Source organism: Carica papaya, chromosome 1 (genome assembly GCF_054855325.1).
Source record: "Carica papaya isolate Zhongbai chromosome 1, ASM5485532v1, whole genome shotgun sequence".
NCBI classification, from domain to species: Eukaryota; Viridiplantae; Streptophyta; class Magnoliopsida; order Brassicales; family Caricaceae; genus Carica; species Carica papaya.
Genome location: NC_142309.1, coordinates 22,353,629 through 22,364,267, shown reverse-complemented (window position 1 = coordinate 22,364,267; position 10,639 = coordinate 22,353,629). Strand labels below are relative to the sequence as shown.

The following is a 10,639-nucleotide window of genomic DNA, read 5'->3' as shown; positions in this document are numbered from 1 at the left end:
ATTGGTCTTTTCGTGTTTTCTACCCACCTTTACCTACGTGACAGTGAGATATCGTGATGTCCTTATTGGGCTAGTGTAGCTCATTCCTTATTTAATCATTTCAGATCAGGAAGACATTGTTCCCGAGCTCGTTCCACAAGAAGACGACATAGGGGACGCCTAAAGACTCCAAAGTCATATTTATAGCTTTACTTTCGAATTTCTCTTTTAGTTAGTTTGATCTTTTATATTTTGAGCACGTTTTTGGTTTTAGTGTAAGAGATATTAATCGAATTTTGACTTCGCTTCCGCATTTGATAATTTTAATATACATTCCATTTTAAATTTCCGGGGCCGTTACAATGTAACCCTAAAATTCTCAATTGGTTTCGCTGATATTTCATTAATTTAATATTTTTATTCAATTAAATTTTGTGCCTTTACAAGTTATGCCTTTATAAAAAGCTCTATGACTTATGTAAGTCCGACAATTTTTATCTTATATAAATATTATTTTGTTCCAGCTAAATAAATTAAGATTAGTTAGTTTTATAGTTTTTTATTTATTAAAAGAGTGAGAGTTCAAAATATTATAACTTAAGTGTCAAATAAAAAAATTAGTTTATTCTAAACTTCTTTATAATCAAATTGTGTACGAGTAATATGACAATGAATAGTAAATTAAAACTATATCCGCATAGTTTTGTCAAAATGAATACATTCGTATTTTCTATTGGAGTGAATGATTTTCAACTGAAATGAATTAGACATTATTTATATCAATGATATAAAGTTGATTTTTTTTTTTCTAAAAAATTATTACTTTATTTAAAAAAATAAAAAATTTAAAAATATATCATAATACATATTGATGTTGCATTAGATAATAGTTGAAATTAGAATTGGTATCTTAAACTATAACTAAAATAACGACAAAGTAAAACATGTGGATTGGAAACTACTTTATTTTGCAAGAACAAGTTTTTGAGTTCAAATATAATTGAAAGAAGCTTAATTTTGAAGTATTTTGATATGAGAAGGAGGAGATAATAAAATAATGCAAGAATAATAAGCTTAAATGGTAAAAATGGTAAGAAGGATATGGGTGGGCAAAATCGGAAATGCAAAAAGGAAAAGACGAAGTACAAATCAGCAGCATTGGTTCCCCATCTCTCTCTCCTTTTTTTTTTTAATATTATTTTTTGAATTTCGACATCTCTTATTTTTTTTCAAAAATTATTTTTATATTTATTTAAATAAAAAATTATATAATAAATAAATATGATTACTTTAAAATATTTATTAATAAAAAAATATATTAATTTTATTAAAATTTAATAACTATAATACTACCGACACATTAATAAATTAAATTATTAATATAATTTATTTAAATATTATAAATTAATTATTAATAATTCATAATAAATAAATAAAATGGTAATATCACTCTCAAGTAAACATAAAAAAAATCGTAAGAACTAAATCACTTAGTTGTTATTATTTTGCCTTTTCTTGTTATTCAACCATTATCTCACTCTTTTATTTGTTCTATTTTGCGTTTACGAGATTTTTTGATTAGGTCTTAAAAGCCGGAAATCTATCTGAATCCCCTATTAAAACTAACCCGGTGTAAACCGGATCGAGTCTCGGGTCTGTAATATGTATAAACATTTTCCGATACGGTCCAGTCCGACCGAACCCATAAGTCGGAACCTTTCTCTTCAGCCAAAAAACACGATCCAAAAAATAAATTTTATTAAAAAATAAAAATAAAATCATTTTTGTCTTTCTAGTTTTCATGTCTCCTCTCTCCCTGCACTGTGCGTGAATCACCCGACGCCCGGCTGACCCGACGACACGCACGATCACATGGAATGCCAACTACGCCTTCGTTTTGTGTAAGCCGGCGCCACCGCAAGCCGCTCTTTCCTTCTTCTCTTCTCAACGTTTTTAGAGATTTTTACTGAAGTGGTAAGTAGCCTCCTCTTTCCTTCTTTTTTTTGACCTCGCGAGACTTCACACCAGCTCCTCTTTCAGTAAATCAGCCTTATCCTCTCTCAACATATTTCTCAAACCTTGGGGGTCTGCGTTTTTTTGTATCGGGATCCCGACCGGCGTGTTTATTCAGCTCGAGAGAGAGCTGGACCGAACACGATACCGGTTCGTTAATCCACACTAATCCGGTCCAATAAGATATTAGACCGATTACCACGCGTATGGAGTTTTTTTTTTCCTCTTTCTGTCTCTCTCTATCTCTACACCATTAGCAACTACCGCCACCCTCATAAAAACGGGACGACCGAAACAAAAACAAAAACGAGAAGACCGAAATAAAAACAAAAGGTGGTAGATTGCTGAGCCACAACATCATATATTCACCACCTACCCATCCGCACAATCCTAATCCCTTTGCCTTTCTTCTCCAGATTTTAGACTCGATTTCTTTGCTCTCTCCTATTTTCCTTGGAAGGTAGAAGCTGGCCATGGCTTTTTCTCTGTTTTTTTTTCGCTTTCTTGTATAATGGTTTAGTGTTTTGTGCTTGTTTTGCTTCAAACGATTGTTGTTTTTCTTGTTGTTCATGTGGGTTTGTCTTGATTGCTATGGTTTTGGGTAAAGGGGGTATTTGCAGTTTGTTTGGTGGTTGGGCTTGGTTCCTTTTGTTTACTGTTTGTGACTCCATGAAAGGTGGTAAGATGGTGGGGTTGACTTATCTTCTGTGGACAGAAACAAGGAATTCTTTTCGAAAATGTGCTTTGGCAACCTTTTTTACTCTCTAATCATGACTTTTTGTGCTTGCTTTACGCTAATCATGAAGGATTTATCTTTTTTCTTTGTTTTTTTAAAGATTAAACCGTGATAGTAAGCAGCTTTTTATCTACCGGGGTTCCCGTGTCCATAATTGATTGAAATTTCAAACTGAGTCAATGGCTTAAGAAAACAAATGGGATGGTGAAAATATATGGTGCAAAGCTTTGGGTTATCTTCTACTTAGTTTATTTCCACTCGATCCCGTCCATGACTGGCTCATATGGCTGAATATCCAATGCAGTGTCGTTTGACTTAGTTTGGTAAAGTGTTTTTTGAATCCGAAGTAATTATACCCTAATTTTGAGGTCAATTTTTAATTAGTTGACTTGCTGGTCATTGCTTTTCTGGTGTGGAGTGAGGATTGAGATATTCGCTTCTTAGCTTGGGTTGAGGGACAGCCATGATTATGAATGTGGCTTCTTAGTATCGACTCCGAATTTCACTGGGTAAGTAGTTAAGATGATAACCAGTGCTGGTCTTTCTGCTAACTGTCTGTACATAGTTGTTTTCTGGACCGTAGAAGCTGCAATATTGTTTGGAGTTTTGATGATTAAAACTCTATTTGAACTAGTATCTGCACTAGCATTGGCCTTTTTGATATTTAATTGGATGGTTGCTTATGCATTGTAAAATTTATGATCTGAACAGAGGTCTTTTAAGGCTTATACTTGCATTGAACTTAAAAGGGCTTCCAAAGCTTGTTTGTGCCTTCATTCAGATTAGCTGGAAGAGTTAAATTGTTGCCTTTGTTGATTTTTCCCTATTCTTTCTATTTTGCTGTGTAGTAATAAAAGCAGTATCCACTGCCTGGTATTTTATATTTTGCTGTATTTTCCTGTATTTACTTGATTTCTCTTTGTTCTTCTAGATTTTGTACTTGTAACATGGTTTCTCCAATAACTTGAAGTGTCATTTTGATAATTTCAATTACTATTTTTGTGATTTTGACTTACAAGTTGGTTCCATATGAAGTTCCATCTTGCTTGTAAAATTGTTGTATATTTTGTGATCCGAGAGTGCTGTGTTAGATCTTAAGGCCCACTAAAAAGACTATTATGCAGTGATAGGAAGATCGTAATTCACTATGGTGAGCTTAAGGAGGCGCAGGCTCTTGGGACTTTGCTCCGGTAAACATTAGTGAAGTTTTTCTTTTCTACATTTGAGTTGTTGCTCAGCCTAATTAGCTCTAATTAGGTGTTTTCTGCTTATATTCAGTAGCATGACTATGTTATGTTCTTATCTTGTGCAAATCTTTCTCCTGTTAGGATTATTTGTTGAAGTCAAAATATTTAGAATGTATTTTAGTGGGTTCATTTCGTTTTTTTTTTGCTTGAATTACATTATCTTTTCTTTTACTTGGCTTTTGTAGGGAAAGATTCTTTCGTAACTCCACTTCCCAAGTCTTCTGACAATGGCTTGGCTCTTGAAAATTCAAGCCAGAATGCCAATCCAGTTAGTGTGCATCCCATGCCATTAGAGGATGTCAACCTGAAGGAGGAGGTAAGAATTGATCCCCATTTCTTCTATATTTAACAAATCTAGGAAGTCTGCTCTGAGGTTATCTAAATAGTTTTTATTCTATTGTCTATGATATGGGATCTAAAGGAGCAGTTTCCATTCATGGTTGTTTCTTTAAATTGAAGTGCACATCTTCCTTAGTATACTTATGTCATGTCTCTCACTTTGTTAATAAATAGGAGTTTAACACACTAAAATGGATGCCATCTAAGATTTATATACTGCTATATGCCTACTTGTTATTTTCCAATTATGATATCTAGTACGTGTATGCTATACATAAGATGTAGGATGATTTTTTTTTTGAAATAAAAAGTGTAAAGAATATATATTAACAAGGTACCAAAAAACAGGGGTACCACCAATTACAAAAGCTTTATAAAGTAGTTAGTGTGTCAATGATATTTTTAAAATTCTCATCACTAATAATGTCATATTTTAGCAAAATAGACCTAAAATAATGCATCTATCTATCTCTCATTCTATGCAATTCAACTTCTTTACCCTCAAAAGTTTTACAATTTCTCTATTTTCAAAGAACCCAAAAAATGGTCAGTGGAATCAATTTAATCAATTTACTATCTAACTGTACACCATCCGAAGCCCATAATTCCACCCTAACAGTCCCTGACATACCCAGTTGATACCAAGAAGGTCATATATAATATTCCAAAGCTCAAAAGCCAGAGGACTGGTCGCACGATTCTTCTGCTTTCATACACATATAGCATCCGTTGGGAATGAAGAGCCCTCTTGCTTGTAATTTATCGATAGTCAATATACACTCCTAGCAAGCTTCCCATGCAAAAACACAACTCTTGGTAGCACTTTAGCTTTCCATATCTGCCTCATGGGGAAATTTATAAGCCATACATGATCTGTTCTAGTTAAATGACCGTAATAGGACTCAACTGAAAATCTACCATTTTTTCCAGATTCCAAACACCCCTATCCTCCTCAATTTAACTAATGGCTGAAGATGTAGGATGGATATTATGATGAGGAATTTCATTGCCTTGCCCACAAGAGGACCTTCTGACATTTATGCTACATTTATCCTTTTATACTCGTTTAATTGGTTTCCATGTAAGCCTAGATGTTTGGAAGCACATAAAAATGTAATGTGTCTGTGTATCTACAGGATATTTTATTGGTGAAATTTCATTCATTTTTAAATAACAAGAAAAATCTAGAGGGTATTTGACTGAACTTAATTTTTGGTCAACATGAGTTATAAGCATTTTAAATTTTATTACATATTTATAAATAATAGAGAGTTTATAACTTGGATAGCTTATAAGCTCTTGCAACACCATATTTATAAAGTTGTTGGTGTTTGCTTTTATTTTAGAGATCTTCTAAAATCTGTTAATAATGCTGATATTAACCGAATACGAGATTAAAATGATGATTAGCAGTTTTACTGTCCCTGGACAATCTATCACATTCCTCATGTCCTTCGATAGAACTAATGGCTTGCAAACTATTTTTGCTAGTCATGTAAATAAATTAATATATAAGCTCGATTATCTAAAATTTTAACAACTTATTTATGAGAAAGCTTTATTAGCTTATGCATAATTGAAGAGTTTATAAGCTAATACATTATAAAGTGAGCCAAACACTCTTTTAGAAATTATTTACGAGCTTCTATAACTGTACTTGGGCAATTGTATCTATCTCGACCTTTAAACCAAAGGTGGTGAAGTTATTCATTCAGCAAGGATACAAAATTCTAGGTGCCATGCTTCTGTTAAGTTATCGTAGATGGATTGTCCTGTCAATTGTAGACTGGGGCATCCACTCTTGCTGAAAAAGTTCTGTTTGGCTTTTTCTTTTTCTTTTTTGAGTGTAAAAAAATTGTTTGGATTCTTGATTGGCTGGAATGAAGGCATAGAGAATTGGTTGCTAACTCCAAAAGGTATGGCACTGTCTTTGGACTTGGCAGATCAACTATCTGTAGTTAATTTGTCTGTTCTGTTGTATTAATTCCATATTTAGTCTTTCATTTTTATATTGATTTTCAAAATGATCTTTGACTTTTAACTTTTTTGTTCTGATCACTATAGTCCTTCTGTTAATTATTTTGTTAAAGTTGGCAGAAGTCACCACTTAAGTACCATGTCACCAAAGAAAAAATTACATGGCTACAGAGTTATCCAAGAGACTCACGGATCTTACCCGCTTGTTCTTTATCGTGGTCCTACATGCTTAATATAAGTTGAGTGCCAATTATGCGTAGAGGAAATATATCTGGATAAACATGTGTTCTACGTAGGGATATCAATCTTACTCTGATTGAAACTCTAGCTTTCTTCAGGCAGGTCTGCAGCAAATGTTTGTCATCTCTGCTTCTCTTAGCCTATTTGATTTTGCTTAGTGGCCATTTTTCAATTGACTTCTCTTCCTTCAAGTCTCCAAAGCTGTTTTCTTCACTTGAATTCTTTTGATCTGTTTCTATTGAATATGAAAACCTAATAAAGTCTAGACCTCTATTTCCTTAGATTTCGTGTTCCTGTTCCATTTGCTGATATTTGAATCTCTGTTTTTTCTTCACTTCCTTTTGTGGTTACCAAGCTTAATAACTACCAGTCCTTAGAAATGCATTTCTTGATTGGTAACCACTTTCCCAAAAAATTCTTTAGCCTCTCATTTTCTCCTCTAACCTACCCATTTTTGGCTTTAGTTGATGATGATCAGAGACAAGACTGATTAGGAACTAAGAATATTACAAAATTAAGTCACATGTAACTTGTCATAAAACTAGGGCTCTCTCTATAAAGCACTAGCGTTAATCCCTTTATATAATATTGCCATATTTACGAGAAAGATAAGGTAAGATGGAATTCTTAGAAAGGTCTACATATATTTTATAGTTACTATTTCTGGGTGTTTCATACTATAACACATCCAAGATTCTGGTGCAAGAGAGCAGAAGATAACTAAGAAAAGCTAAAAAATTTGATGAGGAGGCCTCCATGTTGTGCAGCAGAGATCAGAGACCATGCAGGCTGCAAAGAGCAACCAGTTACGAGCTTAATTCAACACTTGATTTAAGTCTTTTGGTTTTTGAAACAGAGGTTTCCACCAAATAGTGGTGATTTGTTTTGAGCAGTTTGGTTGGACTAATGAGCGATTTGGTTGGGTTTGTAAAAGCCAGAGATCAATTTAAAAATTATAGTCAAGGCTAAATATTAAGCAATATTATATTGTTTGGTTGAATATTTATGGCATTCAATATGCATAATTATAATTTCCTGATTTCCAAAAATTGATTTACTGGGAGTCTGATCAACAGATAATATAAAGTTCTTAAGTATTCACCTTAGGAGCAGACATCGAGTAACTAACATTTGTTTCTACATATACTATCCATTATTCCATGTTGTTTACTATTTTATGATGGTCTGCAGACAACTGTTGCCAAGGTAGGACCTGGATCATCAAAATTTTCTGGTTCCAGCCTACCAAAAGATCAGGAAAATGAAAATTTTGCAGGTCTGTAACTTGTTAAACATCAACTTCTTATTAACCAGAGGCTCAAATTAATTTCCATTGCAGGATTTTGTGTATTGACTGTTTTCTTTTTTTTTTTTTAATTTCTATTTTTATATGGTGGAAAGATTATCTCATATGGACCTACTACTGGAATTTACATAAAAAGAGATATGGGTTATTGATAAGAAAAAGGGAAAAGGAAACAGTCTTATCTTATTTTAGAACCTTTGTCATGCTATTGCAGGCATTTTGTTGATAGGAAATGGAAAACTTATATAATTATTTTTTAGGGTATCTTGACTAATCTTACAGTATGATTGATCCACTTGTAGGGCCACCAATCAAACGCAGAAAGCGTCATAGAAGGAAGCAGGTCCAGAATCAGGAACCATGTTTAATGAGAGGTGTCTATTTCAAGAACATGAAATGGCAGGCGGCAATAAAGGTTGACAAAAAACAAATTCACTTGGGTACCGTTGGTTCCCAGGAAGAGGCTGCACGCCTATATGACAGGTAGTAGTTTGAACTTCACCCTGTTTATGATGGCAATTGTTAGTTGCAGCTTGCAAAAATCTAACTGAATTTAAGTAATGAGTATTCTATAGAATTTCCATGCTTTCATTGACTTTGTGTGAAAGCATTGATACTCTTATGAAATATCCAAATAAAGGCTGGTATTACAAATGATACTAGGGTTGGCTAGTTGTTGTATAGAACATAATTTCATAGGCTTTTGGTGCTTGATGTTAATAAAATAGGATTTAGAAGTTTTCGCTGTTGCTGGATGCCAATACAACTTAACGGTGACCTAGCTCATGTTGTACTGTTTTTATGAGTATTACTGTTTTTGCTAATAACCATCTTTTTCCCTTTTGGGTTGCAATCAAGACCAAAAAACTTGTCTACTCAGAGTTGGCTGTTACTAATTTTTAGGTTTGATTTTAAAGATAAAGGCCTTTATAATATTATGTACAATATTAAATGGCAGTAATGAGTAAGGTTAAGAGGGAAGCCAAGCTGGAAAATTACCCACTTACGTGAAGTTTAATTTTGTGATAAGATTCGCGTATTAAATATGTGCATGAGCTTAACTTGAGCTTAACATATATATATATGTATATAAACTTTATTTTATTATATGTATATAAATTTATGAAAGTAATGATTTTTGATCCTTAGCTGTTTTATGGAAAAGAAAAACAAAATTTACTTCTTGCTGCTGTTCCATAATGCTCTTGGATTTCCTAAAATCAGAGGGTTCACTTCTGTTGTGTTGTCCACTTTTATAAGCATGGAAGTAGTGGTCTACGCGGCACTTCCATGAAATATAAGCGTAAACTTGTAGGAAAGGAGACTTGAAATAATTCTGATGGTAAATCCAACAAAATTTGTTATCATAACCTTTGTACAAATTTGAGATCTTGGTCGGTTGATTATATATATTTAAACTCTGATGCATTTGGTATCTTCACAGGGCTGCTTTCATGTGCGGGAGAGAGCCAAATTTTGAGCTCTCCGAGGAGGAGAAGCAAGAACTGAGGAAATTTAATTGGGATGAATTCTTGACAATGACTCGCCGTGCAATCACCAACAAAAGTAACTTTCTCTCTGGATTTCCATTCAATGTGTTGCCTGAGAATATGTTAAATTCAGACTAATAAGCAAAAAGTTCAAGCATGCCTCCAAGGCAAATGCCTTTAGAGGATTTTAGACTAAGAATCTATAAATTGATTATTTGTATATTTTCCTTTAATCTTTTTGAATGGTTTAAAGACTGAACTATTAGAGACTTGATGCATTAGAAACTCTTAGTAACCTTCATAATTTGCTCTTGACATTGATTGCAGAATACAAGAGAAGGGTTGGTTCAGGAGCACAGCAGAGGACTGAGCACCCATTGCAGAATGGCGAATGGGACAGTAAGAACAGCGTAGATGGCTCATCGGCTTCGGAAGAGATGGAACCGGAATCCTCAACCTCTTAAATGACCTATTATTTCCTATCAAAGCTGAATAATGATGGTAGTAATAGTTAAATTGTTGCCACTAGACCTGCAAATTTTTTTCTACACAGTCCTTCGATTTTCGATTTACACGGGCCCCTATTAGGGCAATCATGGTAGAACTTTAGTCTTTTTAGTAACGATATCTTTTTTAGTTTGAACTCAATAAAGGAAGAACCTAATTATTGGACTCATCAACTTCGAGCTTCTTTGGAGGCCTTTCAAAGTTAACCTTTACTATTCTGGTTTATGTGTTGGGTTCATCTAATAATTTCTCTCTGCAGATGATTGCTATCTTATATATATTTTTTTCTCAGTTGTATGCACCAAGAGGTGCATAGTATGTGGCTCTGAGTTTACATTTTGAGAAAAAATAGTGAAAAGTATTGACCATTCACTAGTGAATAATTTGTACATACTTCATTTTTTGGACATTAACATTTACTAATTTATCTGCTTTGATAATAAATTTTTTGAAAAGAATATAGAAATAAAAAAAATATATTTATATTTATATTTACAAATTATTTTAAATATATTTTTTAAATAAATTACAACAAAATCTTGATCTTTGTTTGTAATTGCATTTTGATTTACTTTATCTCGGTATAATAAATTAACATATAAAATAAATATCAAATATGTATGAACCATGAGTCATTTGATCATAATATTAAAAAAAAAAAAGAAAAGTAATTATGTTTGGTTTATTTATTAAAAAAAAAAAATTGAAAGAGAAGTAACAGTAACAAAAGGTTATATTCAATTAATAAATAGTTTTAAAAATATTTTAATTTATAGAAATAAATTATTATTTTTAGAAAAGTATG

The 10,639-nt window shown here is 32.9% G+C and overlaps 1 protein-coding gene across 3 annotated transcripts; it reads left to right on the top strand.

Annotated features, from left to right (window-relative positions):
- Nucleotides 1-1,807: 1,807 nt before the first annotated feature.
- LOC110818824 (Integrase-type DNA-binding superfamily protein) lies at nucleotides 1,808-10,059 on the top strand. 3 transcript variants are annotated; one of them, XM_088221516.1, is made up of 8 exons: nucleotides 2,280-2,452; nucleotides 3,113-3,237; nucleotides 3,853-3,918; nucleotides 4,161-4,291; nucleotides 7,723-7,807; nucleotides 8,140-8,320; nucleotides 9,282-9,403; nucleotides 9,655-10,059. In XM_088221516.1, exons 3-8 carry the CDS (start codon nucleotides 3,876-3,878, stop codon nucleotides 9,789-9,791), a joined length of 699 nt encoding a protein of 232 aa, XP_088077642.1. In that variant the 5' UTR covers nucleotides 2,280-2,452; nucleotides 3,113-3,237; nucleotides 3,853-3,875; the 3' UTR covers nucleotides 9,792-10,059. The 3 variants fall into 3 exon arrangements, with proteins under 3 accessions (XP_088077643.1, XP_088077642.1, XP_088077641.1); XM_088221517.1 differs by lacking the exons at nucleotides 2,280-2,452; nucleotides 3,113-3,237 and adding an exon at nucleotides 1,808-1,953; XM_088221515.1 differs by lacking the exon at nucleotides 3,113-3,237.
- The last annotated feature ends 580 nt before the right edge of the window (nucleotides 10,060-10,639 follow it).

What these genes read in the sequence shown, in the direction of transcription:
- LOC110818824 (XM_088221517.1), top strand. Translation starts at nt 3,876, where the DNA reads ATGGTGAGCTTAAGGAGGCGCAGGCTCTTGGGACTTTGCTCCG. An exon ending in ATGTCAACCTGAAGGAGGAG is followed by an intron (nt 4,292 to 7,722) that starts GTAAGAATTGAT and finishes GATGGTCTGCAG; the next exon opens with ACAACTGTTGCCAAGGTAGG. An exon ending in CCGTGCAATCACCAACAAAA is followed by an intron (nt 9,404 to 9,654) that starts GTAACTTTCTCT and finishes CATTGATTGCAG; the next exon opens with AATACAAGAGAAGGGTTGGT.